The sequence below is a fragment of the Sesamum indicum genome, linkage group LG12 (genome assembly GCF_026168435.1).
Source record: "Sesamum indicum cultivar Baizhima isolate 11 linkage group LG12, ASM2616843v1, whole genome shotgun sequence".
Lineage (NCBI taxonomy): Eukaryota > Viridiplantae > Streptophyta > Magnoliopsida > Lamiales > Pedaliaceae > Sesamum > Sesamum indicum.
Genome location: NC_142668.1, coordinates 11071960 through 11096888, shown reverse-complemented (window position 1 = coordinate 11096888; position 24929 = coordinate 11071960). Strand labels below are relative to the sequence as shown.

Sequence of the window (24929 nt, the reverse complement as noted above, 5' to 3'; positions counted from 1 at the left end):
AATAAATAAATAAAAATCCCTTTCCCACACCTTCCGTCAAAATCAAATAAAGTTAATAACTTAGTACAGTCAATAAAGTCATTAATGTACAATTGATTTTTTTGTTTTGGGAAAAAATTTAAAAAAGTCAAAATTATAGTTGAAAGTCCATATCTCCGACCAGTTTGTACCTTATAAAAACATAGTCAAAATATGAAATGAAGCAATACCATCTTGAGTAAACTCACTGCAATAAAATATAAAATTAGTCAGAAAATATCAAGTTTTTTTTTTTTTATAAAATTATCATGAAAAATACGTATTAAGTGACAACAGTTTTGATCTTATCAGTATATAATTATTAATGACAACACAAGATAAAGATAAATACTTATTACGTCGTCACTATATAATTATCACTGATTGTCTCTAGTGACTTTTTTATACACACATTTTTTGTTACTAATTTTTGTTAATAACAACACTTACAAAATAATTGTCATTGTTAGAACTGTGAAATTCATTAATGTGACAAATAGAAATTCTCGTCTCTAAGTATATATATTTCGTGACAATATTAATATCGTCGTTTAATTTTTTTGTCGACAACCTTCTCTTTTGATGCAGTGACTCCGTGATTAAAATTTATAGGGTAAATTGGAGCTACCTTCCTTATGGTATGATACAATTATGAATACATTCTCGTTGTTTGAAAAATTAAATATATCTTTTTTTAAAAAATAATATGTACCCCTAAAGAAATTACTACTTTACCTTTGCAGAATTAAAAAAGAAATTGAGGTGGATAAGTAAATATATACATAGAACATATTAGTCCATAAAATATATATATATATATATATATTTATAAATGCATGAATTTAATTTCCCAAGAAAAAAACTATTAATACCTATTCTGCATAGATACATAAATGTCAAAGCACAGTTGCTGTATGCCCCCCACAATATGCAAACTCGTTTTCACCCCACCAATAACTCCACTTCAACCCTCTCATAATTAATGAAAATGCGATTAATTATGCATAAGTGAAATTCCATTTACAGTACCTAATTAAAAGCGTGCATGGTAATCAAAGCCCGCGGTTAGGTCAAATCCCCACCTCCCAATTCTCTTTCCACTTAAATTTCATTCAACCTTTTTTTTTTCTACAATAAATTTGTAATAAATCAATAAAAATAAATATGAATTCATGCAATTTATTTGTTAATATCAATAAATTCAAAATTTTAATTAATAGAAAAATTTATTTATCAGACGAAAATAAAAATTATGGGGTACTAAATATAAGATAACGAAAGAAAAAGAAGTAACAATTTATTTGAAGTCGGTGCATTAATGCCGGTATAATAGGAAACAAAATGAAATGTTAGTAAAAGTGTAATAGAAAGAAAAAAAAAATTATAACGAGCTCCCTTGAGGGCAGGCATAATTATAAATACCCCTTATTCAGAAAATTATAAATATTTTTTGATATCTGATATGTCAACTTTGCGCTTGTTGCATTTTTTTTAAATAAAAAATTATAAAAGGAATAGGATGAGAGGAATTGAAAATTTTAAAAAATTGTAAAAAAAGTATCCACTTTGTTCATAATTTTTTAAAAAAATAAATGAAATTATAATTTATAGTTCATAAGGATATTTTGATCAATTCATCATAAAAAATAGATGAGAACCTAATAGAGATTAATTGATTGAGTTAGGTTATTAGATAATCGTTAAAATCATGGGGTTTTAGTAATTTTTCGAACGAGGTATTTATAGTAAGAGATAATTACACTTTCTTCTCTTGAGATTTGTTTAATTACACGTAGACCATTTGTGGTTTAGAAATTATATCTAATATCACTGATATTTACTTTCATATATCAAATAAGTCTCTTTATTAGTTAAAATTATCAAATTTATTGATATTAACAAAAAATCGAATAAAAATTCATATTTACCCCGATTAACTTATTATTAATTTATTATAAATTAAATAAAAATTTTAATAGCCAAATTATGCTTATACATTTTCACATATTAATGCATGCGAGAAAATATATTTGTATTATTACAAGTGCATATTAGTTAAAAAAAATTATTTAACCTGCAGTATATCTGTAATAAGTTAATTGAGGGTAAATATCAATTTTTATCTAATTTTTTTATTAATATTAACAAATTCAGTAAACTCAAAAAAATTATATATAATTTTTTTAGAAAAAAAGAGTGTAATGATTTCCGTCAAATTAAAAAAAAACTCATTTAAATTTAAAAAACAAATAAAAAAAAACGAGAAAGAAGAGATAAGGAAATGTAAATTAGAATCCCAACAAAAAGAGGCAGTTATGATTTATGAAAGCCATATCCTCTGTCGCACAAAATAACAAACAATACAAAAGCCAACCTCAAATAGTCATCTTACGTTACCCCTCTCTCTCTCTCTCACGCACACACACACACACAGAGTACCCTACCCCCCCACCCCCACCTCCACCCCCATCTCCCCCATTTTTGACGTTCCTAACTTTAATACGCTTTCAACTCTCTCATTTCTCTCTCCTGCTTTATCTCTAGCGTATATGTATGTATACATTGTGTATAGTATGTACATATGTATGTAGAGGTATACATACGCACTCTCTCTCTTGAGCAACAACAAAAAGAAGGGTAGAGAAAAGCCAAGGCAAGGCCACCTGTTGGTTCATTCCATAAACCACCAACAAAAACCACTGCCACTTGTGATCAAAAATTTGTTACAGAAAACCCTTCAAGAATATTGTATCTTTCGCATTAGTTTCTCTCTTATCTTTCTCTCTCTTTCAGATCACTTTTCTACCTTTTTCACCAAATGGGTTTTTGGTTTTAGGCCCTCTATTGAGTTATATGCGTACACATACATTGGGAGAATCCAACTAGATTCTATACAGAGATCACCGGAATCTGAAACAGAGAAAAAACCCTTTCTGGACTGATCTCTATGCTCGTGTAGAGATATAAAAAAGATTGGGTTTTTATCTTTGAGGGAAGGAACACAAGAAAGATTGGAGTTTTTTTTATTTATAGACTTGAGTCGGAATTCTTCTGTGGATAGCTGTTTATTGTTTCTTTATTGTAGCAAATTTTGGGCCTTTTGTGTTTGTGGGGTTTTCTTGATTCCATGGCTGCCGGTGCAGAGGTGTCTGGTGAAGCAGCAGTATTGGGAATGGAGTCCCCTGCTGCTGTTCTTGAGCCTTCATCACCAAAGAACACCATTCCCACCAGTGAAAAGAATCTTGAAAAATATGATAATTCCAATACTGAGAAGGCTGGGGAAACTGATGTAGCTGATGGTGTTAAGGAGTCTGATTTGAATTCCAATTCAGGTTCGAAATCGGAACTTGAAATGAAGGAACTTGTGGATATGTGGAAGAAGCTGAAGTTGAACCCCCTGGCCAAGGAGTTTGTTCCTTCCTCGCATTATCAAGGCCAAATGGGGGCTTTCAATTTTGTGCCTATCAATAAGAATTTGGGAAATGATGGTTTCCCGAATCATCAAAGGGTATAAATTCAGTTGTTTCATGGATTATTTTTCACCTTGCTGGTTTATTGATTTGATTAATCAGTTTGTAATTTATGGAGCGTGATTTTAATTGTGGGATTGATTCTTATAATCGTTACATGATTTTGAATTGAATTCTTCTGGTTTGTGGCATTCAATTAGTTTGCAGTATGATGCTTATTTAAAAATGAGAAATTCCTTTTAAAGTCATAGAACTCCTGGTGGAATTCTTTTAATAAAAATTGGGGAGCTTTTCTTGTTAATTCTTTTAACGTAGTTCTTATGTTATGATTAACTGCTTTTGCATTGGAGTTATGATGACATGATACATTGTCGGCCAGGAGGATTCAAGATTGATTTTTTATTTGTACTTGCAGAAAGGATTTTCTAGATTAGAGTTGTCATAGCACAAGGGATGAGTGCCTTTGTCTAATTTCTGTAGTGAACCAACTCGTTTTGTATATTAATGTGAAAAGGTTTCTGTTAGCTGTTAACTATTTCCATCCAGATCTGTTACTGCTTTTGCATTGTTCTTTCTGCGGCAAGTTGAAGTTGAAACTACCATATGCTTCTATCACGCCAAGATTTTCTACATTTTGGTTGGAAAAAGAATAGATTTTTTTTACATTTGTGGTTATGGAAATGATCTTACAATTAGTTCTGAGGTGTATTCTTTTTAGATTATTGTTGTTAGGTTTGTTATTAACTTCAATTTTCATTTTAATTGCTGAGATTCACTTGGTCTTGACAATAGACGTGGCCCATTGACAATCCGAGGTTGAGTACACAAGGACTCACATTTTGGATAGTATACATAAATGCACTTACATGCATGAATCTCATTATTGATTTACATTGGAATTAGCAATCACATAATATCTGATTGTTTGAAAAATTGATTGTTAATCTAATGCTTTGTCATATGTCACCACATCACTACTTCATCATGTTGTTTCACTTCAAGTTTTTGCATGTCATTATCTCTGGGTTGGACTATGTGCATGCTTCATATGTTTATAATCAAGACTGTTACATTCTCTTGCTTATTTTTTCCCTAATGGTGCTCCCGTTGTGCTTTGTTTTGTCAGAGAAGAAATAACTACAACCAGGGTCGGAAGAGAATGAATGGCAGAGCGTTCAGAGCTCAAAGAGAAGATAGCATTAGACGAACTGTCTATGTTTCGGACATTGATCACAATGTACGTAAAGTTATGAATTTCATTGTATCTTAGCAATTCCTGTAATTCTTATTGATAAGATTTTCTTGCCTCTTAAAAAAGATCACGGAGGAGCAGCTTGCTGCCTTATTCAGCGCCTATGGACAGGTCAGTCACTCTGCTTAGTAGATTATTTTTTTCTGCTCTAGATTTTAGGATACCGTACAAACGTTGCAATTTGATGGTCTCTGATATTGTTGAGTTTGTGAAACTTCAAATGCTATAAAGAAGCAGCTGACTAATCATCATAGGCTTATGATCCCACGTTATAGACAATGTAAACTGCACTTCAGCTGGGCTCATTTAGGCAAATCAGAAACCAGCTCAAGATTTAGATGGAAAAATCTTATTGCTATTGCAGGTACAGCTGCTTGGCAAGTTCAATTGCAATTTATTGTTAGAAGAACCATAATGCGGTGCAACATAGGAGGGGATTTTCTGTAGGACGAATGCAGCTCATCATGTTATAGCTTGACCTGCTTTGACAAACGGGTATAAAGAGACTCCAATGAGAATATATAGCGTGTTTAGGCACCAAATAAGTACTTATATGTAGTTATGCCATTCTAATGGATATCCCTCTCCTCTTGGTACCACCCACTCCATATCAGTTTTCAGGAGATTGAAGTAATTATTTCATGGTATCATATCTGAGTCATGAGAAAAACACACGTGCCTACCCTTTTACATGTTTGTCATGTTCCCTGAGTTTGCTAATGTGGCCATTCTATAGTTACTACCTTAGTTGCTCTTTGACGACTGATATTTCATACCTAAGAGCACTAGCATCCCTTCTCATGGAGTAGCTCTGTATGTGCATATATGATGAGGGTGGCACATGCTGCATTATTTTGTGAGGTATCATCATGGTGCAACATTATCAACCAGACTGATCTTTAAAAGTAAATCATGTTGTTTGTTGAGAAAATTGTCCATCAAGTTTTGTCTGTAAATCTGACTCTCCTTTGTTGTGATAGCCACCTCCCCCTTTTGCCTGGAGAATTTTCGCCATTCTCATTTAAGTGAATATATCGTACATATTTGTCTCCTGAACGATAAACAAGGCATATCTTGATGATATCTTCCACTTCTATGTCTTCTATTTACTTTGTAGGTTGTTGATTGTCGAGTTTGTGGTGATCCACATTCCCGTCTTCGCTTTGCTTTTGTAGAATTTGCTGATGAGTGTAAGCAATCTTTTTCTTTCCATTCCCTCTTCCTTAGAGAAACTTAACATGTTTGTCTAATCTTTTAAACCTTATCTTACCTCATACCACTAATGTTATCAGATTCTGCAAGAGCTTCTCTTAGCCTGTATGGAACGCTGTTAGGTTTCTCTCCTGTCAAGGTCTTGCCTTCTAAAACTGCGATTCTTCCTGTGAACCCTACATTCCTCCCCAGGGTAAGAAGATTTGCAACAATCCTGTAACGTGAACAATTTTCTTAATATCCCTCCTCCCCCCAGTTCGCACTTCACATTTATCTTGTTTCTTTCTCATGTTTATGTGTTCGAGTTAAATTTCGTCACATATAACTCCAATGGATTGTTTGTGTAGTCAGAGGATGAACGTGAGATGTGCGCCAGAACAGTCTACTGCACAAACATTGATAAGAAGGTACACGTGACATGTTAGTGTTGTAATACCTTATATTTTCTGCATATTTTTCAAGTGCTGCCACATCTAATCTGATAAAACAATCTGCGGGTTATGATGCTCTTATTGTCATGGATGACATGGAAGTGAGATATTAAAATATATTCATGTTTACATGTGTTGTCCTGAGCAGGTTTCTCAGGCTGATGTCAAGAATTTCTTTGAAACAAGATGCGGTGAGGTATGCATAAATTCCATAACAGGGTTTAGTTTTGCAGCTTGTCAGCTTAATTTGTCCAATAACTGGATAAATCTCTTAATTGTAGGTTTCCCGCCTGAGGCTATTAGGGGATCAGATGCACTCTACGCGAATTGCTTTTGTTGAATTTTTCATGGTACTTTACTCTTTCTGACTGCAACTGCTAGAGTATTGTTTTAGTCTCTTGCTTCCAGCAATGCTGCTTCTCCAAAACAACATCATACCGTGTAAATAGGTATCTGGTTACAATCAAAATAGAAAAATCTTATCACCAAATGACTAGCTGGAGAAATTTGAGATGGTCAGAGTCGTGTAATTGTTAATACATTTCAGACACGTTATGAGAAGACAGAGAAACCACTTCAGCTGCAAATTTGATTCTTGAAACTTACTCTCTCTACAAGCACAGAGTTAAAAAGAACTTAATAGAAGTTGACTCGTATAAACATATGCAGGCTGAGAGTGCAATATTGGCCCTTGATTGCTGTGGTGAACTTCTTGGATCTCAACGCATCAGGTACAAGTTGTCGTCTAAGTCATGACTACTTCTCTGGCAAGTCCGTAACATTCCCTCTTAACTAGTCTCACAATATTGCAGGGTAAGTCCATCAAAGACGCCTGTGAGGCCACGAGTTTCCCGCCCTGGAGCACAGTAATCTGATAGAGAATCCTTATCAGAGAAGGGAGTTGGCATTTGTTCTCTTGGGGAGAGACTACTTCAAAAATGAAGTGGTGGTGAAACTTATCTCTGTTTCCGTTGTTTTCCTTTCTGAGAACAGTAACCTTTTCTTGCTACTTACTAAACTCTTGATGTTCATCTAAGTTTAACTGGGATGGCCCCGGACTTGAGTACTTATTACTCCAATTGATCATCTAATGCTACTAGCTTCAGTAGAAAAATGGTAATCTGGAACTTTTTCTCAGTGCATTTACTCTGAATTGGCAGTGAACATTAGGCTTCCCTCTGTCGGGTTTTGCAATTCTGGCCGATCACTGCTTGCCATTCCTCCGTATATGTTATAGTTGCAATGTTTAAAGAGCAAACGTAATGGAAAATTTAGGTGCTTGAAATAGTCTTCTGGGGAATGGATTGCAGAGGGAACAGGGTTGGGCCGTTTTTCCTTAGACAGAGGGAACCAGTTTTGATCCTTGTATAAAAATAAAATAAAATTTTAAAAAAAAAGAAGAGAATTTTGTTGAAGGAAGAGAGTGACGCACATAGTGGGAGGTGTAGTATGTGAGATGATGATCAAGCCTTTCTGTTATAGTTTCCCTTGTCTTTGTTGGGGTTGGTGGATTGTGTATTATTGTTTGTTGGAGTCCTTTTGATGGAAAATGAATCACGATACCAAGTACATTGAACTTCTTACTTTGCTGTCTGCCTAAACGTCATCGTATTGTTTACACCTTTTCGTTATTGATTGTAATTATGATAAAAAAAAAAAAATCATATATTTTTGGGTGTCGCCACGACTTGATAACTTAAAATGGTGAAATGTAATAATTAGGCAAACAAAAAACAAAATGAAATATTCTTTTTAAAAAATGAATTGTTCAGATAATTCTAACAGAATTTCTATTTTTCTTGGCCGGTAATGAATTCTCATTTTTACCTTCCGGAGATAGAGATTAGAGAAGGTGAGTAGTGGAAGCTCTTTAGGCATATTTTTAGCCACAAAACACTGAATAGAGATGGCAGCTGGCCAAGTTTGGAGCGGGTTTGGATTTGGACCCGCCCCAGACTCGGGATTCGATTAATATTTTTAAAATATTAAAAAATATACATTTTTTTAAAAAATAATGCTACCATAATTGTGTAAATATTAGACGATAATATTATTGAAAAGTTCATATTTTTATTTTTTGTCAATTTATATGTCCATATTTTAGGCATTAAAATATTAAAAATATAGAATATGTGGTATTTATACACATTAAGAACGGCTATAAAGTATTTATATCATGATTTCAATTTATAAAAATATTAAGTTTATGTATTGTATGTAAGTATAAATAAATTTAAAATATTTTTTTATATGTACAAATATATTTCATATAAGTATATATAAAATATATTAAAAAAATATCGGGCCCGGTTCGGAGCGGATCGGGTCTAAGTCTAATCCATTAAGACCAGATCAGATCCATCCCCAAACCCATTTAAGACTTCAAAATCTTTCCTAATTGGGACGGTCCTAGGCCAACTTAAACCCATTATCCGCATCATTATTTGAAAAAAAATTCTAATTCAGAATAGGTTTGATCGGGTCTCAATTAATTATAGGCAAATATAATACATGACAAGTATATCGCATTTATTCTTGATTGATGTAGTTCAACGGAACCTAATTTGAGTAAAATTTTTCCTATAATTTGTCTTACAGCGACGTGCACTTTAAATTATCTCACTACTTAAAAATATACATTGTCCAAATTTCTATATATTGCCTTTTTACATTTATTTATTTTTTATTGGGATGAAATAGAGTTAGGTGCATTATAAGGGCTGTTTCACCAAATCCCTACCTCTCTTCAGCTTATAATGAAAACTTGATAAATTGCATTTACCAATATTCTTTAATTCTCATCCAACTTCTTCTGCACTGCATTCCCTTTCTTGTCTTAAAAAAACCTATATACTTGAAATTCATTAACACATAGTACTACTTAATGCATCCAACTCCTCGTTTCCGTTTCTTTTTTGACCACCCCTTTAATTCCTTTCTACAATTAACCATCATTCATTTATCCCATGTTTAAATACACACACAAGAACAAGAATAAGATTGAAGAAGACGACTAGTGATGGAGTGATGGTAAGTAGACAGTCAAGAACCATTATCATCCTTCTTAATTTACTCCTTACGTTTCCGTTTCATTCAGCTTTCACTATTCCATCTCCATATATTCCACATTGCCCTGCAACTCTCACAAATCATCCTCCTCCTCAACAACAACAAACTAAGTATCATGAACTCCGTACTAGTTCTTGCCGTCTTGTCCCTTTTCCTACTCCCGGTCGTGTGCCGGAGCCATGGACCCAAAGTTTTCAGTGTCCTACGTTACGGGGCTGTTGCGGATAACAAGACCGACAACACTAAGGTAATAACATGTTTGCACTAAGATAAAATAAATGGATAATTGTGACCGACTAGAACTCTTATGATTCTTGTAGGCATTTATGAGAGCTTGGGTTGCAGCATGCCGATGGAGGGGGAAGAGCAGGGTTTTGATCCCTCCAGGATCCTACTATTTAGCTTCTCTTATCCTCCGCGGCCCGTGCAATGGTCCTAAACAGTTTGTGATCAAAGGAGTGTTGACGGCTCCTACTAAACCTGCTTTATTTTTCATTGATCATTGGATCACATTCCAGCATATCAACAAACTCAAGATTTACGGCGGAGGTACGTTGGATGGCCAGGGTGCCTCAGCTTGGCCCTACAACAATTGCCGCACTGGATCTTGCAAGCCTCTTCCTGTCGTGAGTTCATGATCTAGCTCTTTGTCTGAATTTCTTCTGTTTTAAATCATTATTTTATGTTAAATTTAAGGGATCGAGTTGTAATTTTCTGTAAATATGAACAGTCTCTTCGGCTGGATTTCGTGAACGATTCAAAAATAAGCAACATAAAGTCGATCAACAGCAAAAATTTCCATTTCAACGTCTTCTCCTGCTACCGTCTGAACTTCAGCCGGGTGACGATATCAGCTCCCGAGGACAGTCCCAACACCGACGGGATTCACGTCGGCGGCTCCGGCGATGTCGCCATTGACACGGCGGATATAGCAACCGGAGACGACTGCATATCCATCGGGCCGGGTAATAAAGGGATCCGTATCTCGAATGTGGTTTGCGGGCCAGGCCACGGGATCAGCGTCGGGAGCTTGGGGAAATCCGACAGGGAGGAAGGGGTTAGCGGCGTCAGCGTGGTGAACTGCACGTTCAGGGGGACGCTTAACGGTGTTCAGATCAAGACGTGGCCCGACCCGGAAGCGGCCGGCGGGTTTGCTTCGGACTTCATGTATGATAATATTGTGATGGAGGATGTGGACAATCCCATCTTCATTAATCAGCAGTATTGCCCCTACAACTTATGCAGTGCACAGGTAATTTAATTCAATTTAATTTCTTATAAAATACTTTAAATTATTATTAGTAAAGCGCGATAGCAACCAACACTGAAATCGGACAATACAGTCTATCTTATGATATGTACCGATTGTCCTGTCATGAATATGATATAAATCTGATTACTGACGAATTTGTTCCAGGGATCGTCAAAGATTCAAATAAGCAATATTACGTTTAGTAACATTTGGGGGACTTCTACGACGAAAGATGCAGTGAAACTAGAATGTAGCGAGAGCAATCCATGCCATGACATTGCACTAGAAAACATCAACCTAAAAGGTCCTGGGGGAGTCTCCTCGTCTTCATGCTCCAACGTCCATGGTAGGTCCCGAGCCCCAGTAAATCCGCCTTCTTGCATACGCTAGCTACGATGATTCTACGTATCTTTCAGTTTAAGAGTAGATTGTAAGTAAATCAGACAAAGAATCTCCGATTAAGGTTGCTAGTCGTTTTTGCAATCTTAATTCCATGTGGTGATGAGACACAAAGGATGGATGCAGTGCTGTGTTTCTTTTTGACTTAAACAGTACTTCCTGTTTCTTGTAGGTTTTGACTCATGGATTTTTAAGAGGGTTTTGTGCCGTAGACATAGAGACTCATATTACTTCTGTTGTTACATAAAATTTCCCCAACTCCTAATTAGTTAAGTGATTGTGTTAGTTCCATTTTAGTTTTTGTATGTGTTTCATGTGGAAATCAAAAAATTCTAGTCCAAATCAAATTTATTGGGACTTGAATTAGAAATTCAAAATGACGTAACCTAAGAAGTCTAACCTACAAAAACACTGATATTATTTCGCTTCAATTAATTGATATAATTATTTTTTTCAAAAAAATAAGTGTATATTTATAATTTCCAATTAACTATTATTATGAGTACAACATAGAGTTATTTTGAAAAACAGATGTAATGAATAAATATAAAAATCCATACTCTAAACTGGACTGGTTATTTAGACCCTAACCCACTTCATTTAGGTTAGGTCCGGAGGAAGTCTTGCTTTTATTCAATCCCAACTGTTGTCTTTAATTTGGACTGATATTATATTTATTATATAATTAATTAAGTCGAACTTAATTCGAATAAAAATAAAAAAAAATTGAAAGCTAGCTGGTTAATTATGTTGCAAACCCCCCCTCTTAAATAGTTACATTAACAATTTATCACATTAATCTTTCATAATTTCAAAGATCTAAAATTCAAAATGTGCTGATGTATAAAACTAATAAATAGGCTGAGCAGAAAAACAATAGTACCTGTAAAATATATTTTTTAGAGTTCAAATCGAATACAGATTTATTTATATTTTAGCTTATTGAATTGGTAGTTTGAGCAAAAACTTTAAATTATTTATTGGAAAAAAAGATATTTAAACTTAATTTATTATAACTTCCTTTTTCTTTTTTATCCTAACTACATATTGAAGCAACTATCCCACAATTCAATATTAAACGTGAGTGTATTTTGTGTATTAATTTAGTCTTTAAATTTAAATGCTGAGTGACGTAGTGAATTACTGAATTGTATGTTATTAAAAAAATTAAGAAGAGTGTAATTATATTTAAAGTTTTTCCAAAAATATAAAATTATATATTTTTTTTCAACAGAAGTTTGAAATTTTACAACCCCTTTCAAAAATTTATTGTTTACCTCTAATCCTTTTTATTGAAATTTGAATGAAAAATATTGACGTTACAAAAAATAATTACATAAAATTTTAATTTAATCCTCATTTAATGTTTTGATATAATAATTTTGTATATATGAAGGAAAAAAGTAATATTAACATCACCCATATATATTATATTATATATCTATTTACAAGTACAAAAATATATATAAGAATATCAAAGAAGGAGTAAAATTAAAAATTTATGTATTTTTCTTTATTTATGTCAACATTTTTTGTCTAAGTCTTAATGAAAAAAGATCATGTATAAATCAAGAATTTTCAGGGAGTGTAAGTATAATTTCAGTTTTTTTAAAATAAATGTATAATTTTCCATTTTAAGAGGGTTCTAAGTGTCGTTAACCCAATAAAAAAAAAAAGAAAAAGACAAAAAATTTTAGTCCGATAAAATAAGGATAGAATTTTTTTTTGGTACCACAATTATGATAGGTGACGCTTTTAGTTTCATAAAACTCAACATCACGTTTTTTTTTCAATCCCTAAAAATATAATTTGGGGCCTTTTCAATCCAAAATTACAATTTTTTTTAGTCTCAAACAACGCCTTCTTAGCTTTAAAATTAAATACACATGACTTTTTAAAATTAAAAATATGATATCATGAATTTTACGAGACTGATACCAAAATAAAAACTATTCTTATTTTATGAGGTTAAAAAAGCATTTTACCCACAAGAAACACTCAACGTTATTTTATTGTATGTGAAGAGGGGAAATTGCATGGTCGCCACGGGGAAATGGGAGCAGCACATTGACATGGAGGAAACATGCAAATGCAGAAGCACACGTGGGCCACAGCTTTTCTCTATTCCTTAAAAACTCCGAACCCAACTCCACTTCCCGTGCAAATAGCGCGCCTACTGTAACTACCCTCAAGCGAAGGGATTATCCACCCGCGATCCGTAGAGCGCCACCCAGAAAAAATTTCCGTCATAATTACTTGGAAGTTTCTGTCAGGTACGCCGCATCCTCCATGCATATGGGGATATTGTCAAGTGTTAGAATGCAAGGATGATTTGTGGGTTGGTTTTGCCTTGTCGGGATTTGGCTGCATTGTGTTTAATTTTACAGAATCTAGATTATATTTTTTTGGGGGGGTTGCGGGGTGGGGTGGGGATAGGGTGAAAGATCTGATTTTGCTTAGAATTTTGGTGGGTTCTGATTGATCTTTGATTCAGAAACTTTAATTTTATTCATTTTTTTCTGTTGTTTTCTGTTGTCTCCATTTGTTCATTGATGGTTGCTGTGAATAGATTTGAATGTTGATCGATTCTTGACATTTGTTACCTGTTACAAGAATTCTTGCAGCCAGCCAAGACACCTGGATGTTGTGCTGTTGTTGGTTGTCCCACATTATGAAGTTATTATGCTAAGATGTAAATGTTAAGACTACGATCTTGCTTTTTGGGACTACTGAAGTGGTTGCAAAACTGTTTTAACAACAGCTTACTTTCTTTAATTTTGTCAATCTGAGGAACGTGTACTAGCTTGCAGTGACTGAAGCTTTCACACCAATTTTGTTTGATATCCAGAAAGTGTCTATGTTTGTGTGTGTGTGTGTGTATGCACACACAATCGCACACACTGGCACTTCGTATAGCTATGGTATTGAAAGCATGACGATAGTGCGAGAATAAATCAAGATAGAACACAAGCTTGCATTGATTGTGTTTCATGCAGGGTTATGGTCTCTAATGGGTTGATGTAGTTCAAAAAGCCGAGAAGATGCCATTGTTAATGAAAATTCAGTTGAAAAATATCTATATGGCTAACTGCATTTGACGGATAAGGGTAAATATAGGTACACACATGCAGCATTAAATCGGTGTATAGCTTATAAATTGTTTTTTCCCTTTTAATAGCTGATTTTCATGACAGTTCTTTATTTGTGTCTGCATAGCGATTGAAAAACACAGTAATCCCCTTAGCAAATTTCTTCATGTACTTCAGAATGGGAGTGGAAATATATTAAGTCCTAATTTCTGATATTTAGACATGAATTATCAATTTTGTTATTCTTATTCTTGCAGATGCAATGTACCCTTAGGGGTCAAGAAAAGAAGACACTTATGATACAATATTTTTAGAGGTAGCCTGAGTTCCTTTGATGGTTAATGTTCTGGATTTTTCCTATAGCACTTCAGAGGAAAGTTGGTCGTTGAAGTAGAAGTGATATGCTATGAGAAAAACCATGTGAATAAATTGTCATGCAGGCGAATATCTTATGCTATGTGAAAAGCATTAGGACACCATTTTCTATCCATATTCTTTAGGTTTGTCAAACCTGATGTAAGCTAGAAATTCCTTTTAGTTAGAGCATTAATGCTGTACCATTGACGCAGAATTTCCGCTGACTTAGGATTGCTGAAGCATTATTTTTTGTCAATTGTAACATTGTGAATCTAGTAGAAGACATGTCCGACTGCATAATTTAGATCCTGAAGTGGTTTCATGTGATTAATAGTTATTTCTTCACACCAAAGCTACTATTCCATTAGAACTCTTGCCAAAATACTATTTGCTATGGAGTGGGTTAAGAGGTTAACAAATTGAGCACTTGATGCATTGTTTTCAGCAGCAAACTAGCTGAGACCAGTGTTTTTGCACTAGAAGAGTCTTCCTAGCCCATCAAGAGCACCACAGTCACTAAGGTTCAGCTGGCCTTTCAAACATGAAGAGACCTCAGAATACCAAAGCAGCCGCCCAAAGGCTTGCTCGGGTAATGGCTCATCAATCAACTGATGATGATGAGGAGGAAGATGATTTATATGATTTTGACAAAAGCATTCCCTCAGCTGGCATAGGACTTGCTGGTGGACGGCAAACTAAAAATCGTCCCTCAGTGGTAAGAAGCTGGTATGCATGTGGGTCAATGTGACAGTAGATTGTATCTGTTTGTATAAATCTTATGTACATAGTTGCAACTTCATGAAAAATTCTGAGATAAACATGGAACATTCACTGTTTAGATGCAAAGTCAACATTTCTTGCTGATACCTTCCTGGGCAAAGTACAAAATTTTGTGGTCCATTGTTACTGTAGGCTACTACGTTAATATTTTGGCAAGATAACATGTAAGCACATTCATATGAAATTTAAATTATCTAGAACAATTTTACAAGTTGAAACATAGTAGCTATTTCACCACCACATCCAGTTATCAGCAATCAGACTCTTCTTGTTGGGACCTAGCAGTACTTGTAGTTGGCTGAGTTGATGTGGAGAATAAGTTGTTTTTCTTCATTGGCAATGGATCATGAAAACAATTCTTTGATTTCTTTACATTTTCAGTTTTAGTTGGTATCATTGAGCAGTAGTCACCATCATTTTAGTGGTATTATGTCTTATCAGTAACATGCCTGAGTCTTTTATCTTACTTTCTAGTCAGTTCGTAGCTCAGTAGATCTACCACCATCTGCCCGTCCAACACTAGGAATCAGACCATCTGCAGCCGGTAACTCAGTGGAACAGCAGCCTTCATCAGCTCGTTCGTCATCTCTTCTTCGGCCATCTCCGCTCAAGCCCGCAGAACCACCTCCATCTCATCATTCTTCCACAGCTAGTCGTTCATCTCAACTGATAGACTCCACTGAAGAAGCACAACCACCGTCTGCTCGCTCTAATGCTGGAAGAACTTTGGCTTATACAAGTTCTGTGGAGCAACCTTTGTCTGCTCGTTCTTCCTCAGTTGGCCGGCCAAATCTAAGGGACAAGACTGCTCCACTGGCACCAAGTTTACCTCCAATAAAGCCAGGAGCATCTGTAGCTGCAGCTGAGTCTCAACATGACAAAAGCAAGGATAATAAAAGGTACAAACATCATCTGTTTTTTTCATTCGTTTGAGGTGACATGTTGTGGACTCACATACTATCAGCAGCTTATTGCTTTTGAAGTTCTTTCATATTTAGGTTATCTGACTTTGACTTGCTCCCCTATTCTGGATTTCAGTATGATGTGAACGCACATTGTAATAATATTTTCAATCCTACTTAGTTAATTGAAAGTTGAGAACTTTGCCTGGAAACGTGGTTGGTTTCTCTAGACTATGGCAAAATTATGTCCTGTGGGAACAAACTTCTTACATCAATAGATCTTTTGCTGATCTCCAGTGACATATGCCTTATGCTCCAGAACTCCATCTGGTTCTATTTCCTCTGACTTCTTCAGGATCATTTTAAATGCAAACACTGAAAGCCTCATAGCTCATATGGTTTTCTGATCTCCTAAATATACTTGATGCATGAATCTCCAGGACGTCGCTAGATTTTGGAACTTTCAAATATAAAGAGCCCAGCGGGCCACAGGCTTCTTCTGCTCTACAAGATGAGGTACAATTAAGAATATTAGGTTGATTTCTACTGACATAGTTTAATTATCTTTCACGGTTTCAACTCCAGAAATGCTTAGCTATGCATTTTTCATCTCATTTCAGAATGGATATTTGACACATCCTCTTATTTGCAGCTTGACATGCTTCAAGAAGAAAATGAAAATTTATTGGAAAAGGTGATTCGCATGGCTTATTACATTATGTACATGATATTTTTCTGATTTTGTTTTACAAGTCTAATTTAATGGTTGAGTATTTTGTATAGCCCCATTAATTAGGATCTTAACTAACCTACTGGTTCAGCTTCGGATGGCGGAGGAACGGTGTGAAGAAGCAGAATCAAGAACTAGGCAGCTTGAGCAACAGGTAATCCTGCAGTCTATTATAACTTCCTGATGTAAAATTTGCAATCTGTTCTTCTATTCTTTCTTGAAGTCACAATTTGCTTACCAAATTTTCGTTGACGCCACCAAGGTTCTGGATTTTCTTCAACCATTATGAATGCTAAATTGATCAGAGTGATTGAAGAATGTGATTTTCTTATTACATTCTGATACATGTTACCTGCATTTCTGGAGGATTTTAGCTTTTATATCAATTAGAATCTCCATCTCTTGCTAGATTGCATCTTTTGGAGAAGGTGTATCTTTAGAAGCTCGGCTTTTAAGCAGGCAAGTTAAGAATTTCAAACTTTTCCTAAACATCTTGGAGTCTAGATCTGAGTTGTTTCCCCAATATGCTAATTCTGCAGGAAGGAAGCAGACCTTCAGAGAAGAGAGGTATGTAGGATAATGGATGCTACTATTTACTGGTAACAGGTTTTGCATGAATATCTTTTTGTAAACATTAGTTTGCTATTGGATGATAGGTTAGCATTGTAACATTTGTGTTTCATATTTGCGTTGCACTTCTGAGTTCCAAAGTAAACCTTGGAACCGAGGAACTATTCCAGAAAATGAAACTTAGTTGTGAAAGCTGGACACTTTCTAGTGAACTTGAGTGATCTCATTAATTCCCTTGTCCGGGCTGAATTTAGCTGCCGTGGACAAGTTAGGTTCTGGTTCCTTGTTCTTTTAGGTTAATGCAGTAGTTGCTAGGTGTTAACGCTTCTGGGATGCACTTTAAATTTGTGTTCGTACACCTTTAATGTTGCAGGCTGCTCTTAAAGCAGCAGCAGAAACCTATGGTGGATGTAATGAGGAAATTGCAGCTCTCCGAACGGAAGCTGAGGTACTCACAATCTCCATATCAACCTTGTCTTTATTCTCTTTCTTTTGCTAACTTTTCATAAGCTTCCCCATGGACATGTTTTCAGTTCTCACAAAATGCATCACGATTAGTAGGCATGGTCTAGATGTGATTAACATGATTTTCTATAAGATTGCAAGGGATGAAGCTAGTGCAGCTTTGGATCAGCTCCATGATATTGAGCGTGAATCTCAATCACTTAAGACAATGACACAGAGAATGATATTGACTCGACCAGAGATGGTATCTCCAGTTACAGCAGCCCATCGCTTTTTTACTGCTTCCTTTTATTTGTTCGTACTTATGTGATCGACAGTCAACACTTTAGGAAGAGGTCGTTCTCAAGAGATCTTGGCTTGCTCGATGCTGGAGTTTATGTGTTCGTCATGGTAATTTTTACATTACCAATTACATCTAAAGAATCAATTATTAGCATTCTACACCCAATTCTTGAGCTTTGTGTCCCAAACTTCAAAGAACAATATCGAAATGCAGTGTTGAGGTGTATGCAATAGCTTCTATGTCTGTGTGGGAATAAGTTGTAAAAAAAATTGTAAGTTTAGCTGTAGTGAAATTGAGAGTTTTGAAAACAAAAGTTAGAAGAGGAGAAAAACAACTGCAGCAATTGGTAGGAAGTTGTTTCTAGCTTTTTAAGAATGTCGTTTCTTTTGTTTGCCCTTTCAAGGGACGAGGAGGTTGCAGTAGTCTAGACCCAAAGCTCGCAACTTTGACTGCTTAGTTATACATCATTTTTTATAGTGCAGGTATCCATGCTGAGATAGCTGGAGCAAGATACGAATATTGGTCATCTCTTGCTTCCCACCCTGTTGCAGTTATATTGGCTGCAGGACAGAAAGCAAAGCGTGAAAATTCATCAGGTACAAAATTCATCTAATAACACAACTGAATTTGTGTAAATGCTAATGCTTGCTGCTTTCTCCGTTCAAGATTCTAATACGGCCATCATAATTTTGTTGTTTCTATTAAATATTAATACATATAAGCGGGGCCTTTCAATGTAACCTCTGAGAAGCAGTATCTATAACAACAAGCTCTTTAGCTGGATGCAATCTTACCCACTTCTAGTCGTGCCAGATTTTGGTGCAGTTGTGGTTCACCAAATCTCAAAATTAGCTAAACAAGCATCATGGAGATGTATCTATATATTTGCTGAACCACGTATAAGATACCACTCTGTTCTTTTTCCTAATAAATATCCACTCGCCTTCTGGAGACTCGATAGTGATTTACTTTGTGCTACCTAAGCTCATTCTTGTGTAGCTGCCCCTATTTCTTACTTTTTTTCTCTCAATTTGGCAGTTGAAAGTGATTCGGAAGAAAGGGAGAAAATTGTCGAGGACAAGGATAAAATTTCCAAAAGGGCCAATGTTGAAAGCATGCTTTTGGTCGAAAAAGGTCTTAGAGAACTGACCTCGCTTAAGGTTCACCTCTCAATCATCGTCCTACAGTTTATGAGTATGTGTCGTAAATGGCTGTCTGAAGCTCATGGTTTCCCTTTCCTAATACTTTTCACTCAATTCTTCATGAGAATATTTTCTGACACGAGATCAGATGACTATTTCTGTTATTCACTTCTGTTTCAGGTCAAGTACTCTATTTCTATATTTACATACACTAGTCTACTTTAATGTCCATCGTAAAGATTCGTATTGGACGTAATCATATTAGTTTTCACTTCTTGCCTGCCTCATTTTAATTATATTGCAAACGTGAACATTGTGAAGATTGCTTCTTTAGTACTTGTGAACATTCATTTCCTACAGAGAAATGGCACACTCCTCCGAAATCAGATCATGTGACTCAAGTGTGCACTAGATTACGTGATTTGTTATATGTAATGACTGAAACATGACCTTAAGTTGAAACAATTTTGTGTTACTACTTCTGTTCTCAATGTCTATGTTAATTTTTAATTCACCTTTCTTTTGAAGGTAGAGGAGGCAATAGCCATAACACTCGCACAAAAGCGTCGCCCCACTATTGTAAGATCTGGTACGGGTTCATTATCTTATTGGATATGTAATAACATGTCCATGTAATTGTTTGTATCGAATACCACCTCATCTACAAACTTGTTAAAGAGGAAAATCATTTAATATCTAATATAATTTCTAACACGCCCCCCTCACATGCTGGCTGCCAAGCCTGTGCACATGAAATTCAAACCTTGGACCTCTTATATGGCTGGACTTTGATACTATGTTGAATGACCATCTTATCTAGAATGAAAATGAAAAACAACCATGCCTCGAACTTGCTGATATAGGATCCTTCACCTAGTTTTCAAGTCTAACTTCACAATATCGGCTTCATTCTTTGATGACACCGTCTTTAATTCAATGATTGTAGAGGAGTTGAAGCTGCCGACGGATGGCCAGAGTTTTGCAGAAGCATTTGGTAAAATTTTATACACATTTCATTCCTGTTACATTGTGTCTACTGTTTTGATGTTCTAACATATTCAGGAATCATACTCTTTGCCAGAACTGAGTGAAGAGGAGTCTGAAGATGTGCTTCTTAAGCAGGTAAGTTGGCAAGCCTGCGACAATTATTTTTCCTTAAATGTGAAAATTCATTGTTGATCTGTTGTCTGTTGCGGTTTTGTTGGCCGTAAGTCGTCAAACAAGCAACTGAGGTTGGTTTTTGGTTCCACACAGCATACATTTATATCTATATCTATATCTATATCTATATCTAATGCTATATATAAACATGTGAATTGTACAAGTGTTTGATCCTATTGTGAAAAGACATTTATAATAGAAATTATCATCGATCAGTCAATGGCTAACATGATAAAAGGCTCAGACTCTGCATCGACAGTACATTACAAAACAATAATGATTAATAAAATGTCAATATTAAATGTGTTGTTCTTGAATCAAACTTACCCCACTAAGTTCGAAAAGTAATCCAATATGAAAATTTTAAGAGCTCTTGTGTAGACTGAATTATCATCCGCCTTCTTACATTGAAATTAGTTTTAGCCTTTTAAATTAAAAAATAGTACACTGTTAAGATTTTTATGTTAAGATATTAGACTATTATATGTGCATAATTAATATTTTGAATTTGCATGACTTAATAACAAAATGTTAATTAATCAAAAAAGATTGAGAATAGACGAAGAATCTAGAAATTTAAAAGATAAAAAAAAAAACAATGTAATTCACAAACTCTTGAATGTTGTATCTCGTACATCACTTCATATCAGATGGAAAATTGAAGAAAAACATGCCGATTTATTGTGCCATTTCAGGCTTGGCTGACGTATTTCTGGAGAAGAGCGAAAAATCAAGGCGTGGAGGTCGACGTTGCGGAGGAAAGACTGCAGTTCTGGATCAACCAAGGGAACAAGCCACCGACTTCACATGATGCAGTGGATGGTATTCTCCTCCCTTCACTTTCCTATTACAACTTAGCAACTGTATTTTCTCGAGATCTTAGGCTACATTTGGATGAAAGAATTTGGATTTGATGGACTGTTTTATGGAAAAGAAGAAATTTAGATGATTCCATATTAAAAGAATTTAAAATCCATCATTATTACAAGAAACATAGTTCGAAACAGGGCCCTATTGTATAGCTTCACATAAATGATTTCCATGTCTCAACTACATCAGCATTGCTTCTTTCAAAATTGATGCAAACAAATTTAGTTTCCTATTAAAATGATATTACGCCCGCGTATCTTTGCTTGCATGTCGCAGTGGAGCGTGGTATGCTGGAGCTCCGGAGGTTGGCGATCGAGACCAAGCTGTGGGAAGAAACTCGTAGGGATATCGATCCGGATGCCGTAGAGAAGACACTTTTAGAAACCGAATTACAAATGTTGGGCTGAGCGTTTCCGTTTGCCCTTTCCTCGCCACCCTGGATCGCCCTGTAGCCATGCTGCTGACGGTATTCGATCTCTCAAAATATCTGGAGCTTGTTCTTCCTGAGATTTCACTTTATTACCTAGTGCTTTTGATGAATCCTATGATTGGTTTCTCATTTTTATCAGTCTTCAGTTTGGAATTCATTGCAGAGATTATGTAATGAAATATTTCCCTCTGATGAGGAAATTTTTTACAACAATTTTTAGTGCTAAAAATAGTTTTTGACAAATTCTCAGTTTGGGTTTGATTGTGAAGTGGTAAAAAATTAGCTGCTCTGACAATGAATTGGCAATTCATGTACGGCAGTTACTTAGGATCCTTTTTTCTGGCCACTTTTGGTCAAGATCAAATTTAAAGTACATTCAAAGGAACAAAGTCAAATGATTTCTTGATCTATTTTCGTACTTTTTTCATAAGACAAGGTTGTAATGGAAGGCTAGGGTGAAAAAACTTTAATTATGTCTAATTGTTTTAATGTTTAATCATGATTAATTATTATAATTAAAATTAAATAGTCGTAATAATTCATTATTAATTATAATCACATAATGATTGTTGGTCGTGGTTTTTGCAAGGTGGCTGAAAATCATTGCAAAAACATTTTCAATAGCTCATAACCATGTGTAAAAATAATTTTTATGGTGGATTATCTAAATTTTTGCATTGATTTTTGTTTAATCATAATTGTTCATTATGATTTTAATCCATAATCAATAAAATTGTACTAATAATAAATTTTCTTGTAGTGTTTCTGACACACTTACTCGTGTAGAATGCAACTGATTATTTATTTTTTATTTTTATAATATCTGATATAAATAAATATTTATCTATCTGAGATTACACTCAAAGATTATTCTAATAGAAAAATTATCAGATTAAAATTAAATAGAAATACAATAAGCTTTTTATCTTTTATTTAAAAACTCAGAGTTCTTTGTTTAGAAAATCTTTAGTCCATTCATCGTTTCAGGAGGGGGTAAAATGTTATAAACTCTGGAAAGCTAGCTACTTCATTTTGTTGCGCTGTGTATGTTATGACATCGTAAGTGACGATTTCTATTCATTTTTTCTTTTTAAAAGAATATTTTGATGTTTTAGAAGTTTCTTTTCTGGAAGCCCTCCTATTCCATTGTGATATTCTGGTTTTTATTTTTGATAAATCCTACATGAAAATTTCGGAAAAGTCTACATTAATTAAGGACATGAATCAAGTGCTTGTCCCTCAAGGAAAACTTTTTCTTACCCAACTTGCTTGCACTCCTCCAAGACTTTTACCAATCAAACTATGAAACCCTACCCAACTCATTTTTGTCATATCTATACAATTGAGTTTGAGTTTGACCAATTAATCGTCTTCTCCCACTACAAATTAGCTCCGATGATTCTAAGAAGCTTCTGGAAAATTCATCATCAAATACACACAATTCTGATTGTCTTCCCATGACAATGCAAAAACTCATGTAATTTATTTTTCTGTGATACTATAATTAGCAAAAATTATTTTTATATAAAAAAAATAATAATAATTTATTTTTTGTATTTTGTAAAATAAAAATAATTTACTTCCCAACCTAAGAAGGTAAATTGCATTAATTGAAAAATATAAGGGGGACAAATTTCTGTATTTTTAAAAATACAGAAAGTAAAAATATTAATTTTTTTATACAGAATAATTTGTTAGTTTACAATATCACAAAAGAATTATTTTTTTTATTATATATATCTTTTCTAATAATGTCATAAAACTTCTTCGAGGGAAAGAGAGAGTGCAATTTCAGCAAGTAGAAAGGCGCGTTGACCCGATGTGAAGGCATGTGAATGAGTGCTTTTGTGTTTGAAATCCAAGATTCCAGGTAGAGGAGGAGGATGCAAGAATCTTGGTTGAATGCCGTACAAGCAATGATACGCGCTTTCACATAATATATATATATATATATATATATATTTCACAATTAATTAAAATATTATTTTAATATTCGATACAAAAATTAATAATTTTAAAGCAAACGAATACTACTATTAAAAATAGACTAAACACCTTCATTCATTAGACTCAAGCTCACAATCTTTTCAAATTTGGCAAATGCACGGATCATGGACAATTAACGGCTGAATTAACATTTCATTTAAGATTTGACAATTTATTTCACCTTTAATCGTAATTCTAAAAAAAAAAAAGTTTCTATAAAATGAAGAAATTATGTTTATAGTAGTGTTCGTGGGAGATGAATATAACCATATTTAAAATAACAGTCAAAATAAGCGGCATCATTGTCAAATTACTTGAAATTTTTTGAGGAAAATGGAGATTTCCTCATAAATGACATAGAGAAAAGACGATCTGTTTGTTGACAGATAAGATTGAGGTTTCACAATTGAGAGGTTGTCAGTCCGAGCCGTAGGATGTAAGTGTTTGTTTACTTTTAATAGTAGTATGTTTTCTCTTTATTTACCTTGAGTTTATTGATTGATTTATAAATATTGATGTATTGCATAATGAATGTTGTAATAGTTATATGTTAGCTGATTTAGAAATATCAATATATTTTCAAGAAAAGAGACGATGCGTTTGGACGGACAGAAGTTAAAAATCGTAGTGCTTGAAATACGTGAATATTTAATGGTAAACTATATATTATTGTAAGGGATTACCAGTTATAGCGAAATTTCATTATTTCGATAATTGTCTCGACTACTCTTTAAATTAAAATATTTCTTTGACAATATTTACAGTTTTTTTAGATAGTCTAGTATTTATTGTCTATTATAAGTCCTGTTGACCAAAGTTAGGTGTCCTTTTTAAGAAAAACAAATTGCAAATTTTATCATAAGAATTCATTCATAAATATATTACATATACTTCGTTTCTCCTAATATTGAGTTATTTGAGAATTAAAGACGAGTTTTACTATTATTCTCTCAAATCTTATTACTCTCGATCCATCAATATATCAATTAGATTTCTTAACTTTTAGGTTATGTAGGGGTTTCTTGAATTTAAAAAATAAAATAAAATAAAATATTCGTACA

The 24929-nt window shown here is 34.3% G+C and overlaps 3 protein-coding genes across 6 annotated transcripts; all 3 read left to right on the top strand.

The window, feature by feature from the left end:
* The first annotated feature begins 2518 nt into the window (after nucleotides 1-2518).
* On the top strand, nucleotides 2519-7474 carry CID9 (CTC-interacting domain 9). The gene is made up of 10 exons (XM_011084546.3): nucleotides 2519-3526; nucleotides 4615-4725; nucleotides 4807-4851; nucleotides 5858-5930; nucleotides 6033-6145; nucleotides 6300-6359; nucleotides 6532-6579; nucleotides 6665-6733; nucleotides 7053-7114; nucleotides 7196-7474. Exons 1-10 carry the CDS (start codon nucleotides 3146-3148, stop codon nucleotides 7251-7253), a joined length of 1020 nt encoding a protein of 339 aa, XP_011082848.1. The 5' UTR covers nucleotides 2519-3145; the 3' UTR covers nucleotides 7254-7474.
* Nucleotides 7475-9199: 1725 nt separating this feature from the next.
* Nucleotides 9200-11386, top strand: LOC105165832 (exopolygalacturonase-like). Its single transcript, XM_020695085.2, has 4 exons — nucleotides 9200-9699; nucleotides 9773-10078; nucleotides 10183-10704; nucleotides 10870-11386. Exons 1-4 carry the CDS (start codon nucleotides 9568-9570, stop codon nucleotides 11092-11094), a joined length of 1185 nt encoding a protein of 394 aa, XP_020550744.1. The 5' UTR covers nucleotides 9200-9567; the 3' UTR covers nucleotides 11095-11386.
* Nucleotides 11387-13132: 1746 nt separating this feature from the next.
* Nucleotides 13133-22131, top strand: LOC105165513 (uncharacterized). 4 transcript variants are annotated; one of them, XM_011084548.3, is made up of 19 exons: nucleotides 13133-13376; nucleotides 14450-14508; nucleotides 14998-15264; nucleotides 15804-16228; nucleotides 16672-16747; nucleotides 16884-16925; nucleotides 17053-17115; nucleotides 17371-17420; nucleotides 17501-17528; nucleotides 17905-17979; nucleotides 18130-18240; nucleotides 18326-18386; nucleotides 18762-18875; nucleotides 19318-19439; nucleotides 19950-20010; nucleotides 20368-20415; nucleotides 20503-20543; nucleotides 21278-21404; nucleotides 21729-22131. In XM_011084548.3, exons 3-19 carry the CDS (start codon nucleotides 15091-15093, stop codon nucleotides 21857-21859), a joined length of 1749 nt encoding a protein of 582 aa, XP_011082850.1. In that variant the 5' UTR covers nucleotides 13133-13376; nucleotides 14450-14508; nucleotides 14998-15090; the 3' UTR covers nucleotides 21860-22131. The 4 variants fall into 4 exon arrangements, with proteins under 4 accessions (XP_011082850.1, XP_011082849.1, XP_011082853.1 ...); XM_011084547.3 differs by having other exon boundaries at nucleotides 14995-15264; XM_011084551.3 differs by lacking the exon at nucleotides 14450-14508.
* Nucleotides 22132-24929: the final 2798 nt, after the last annotated feature.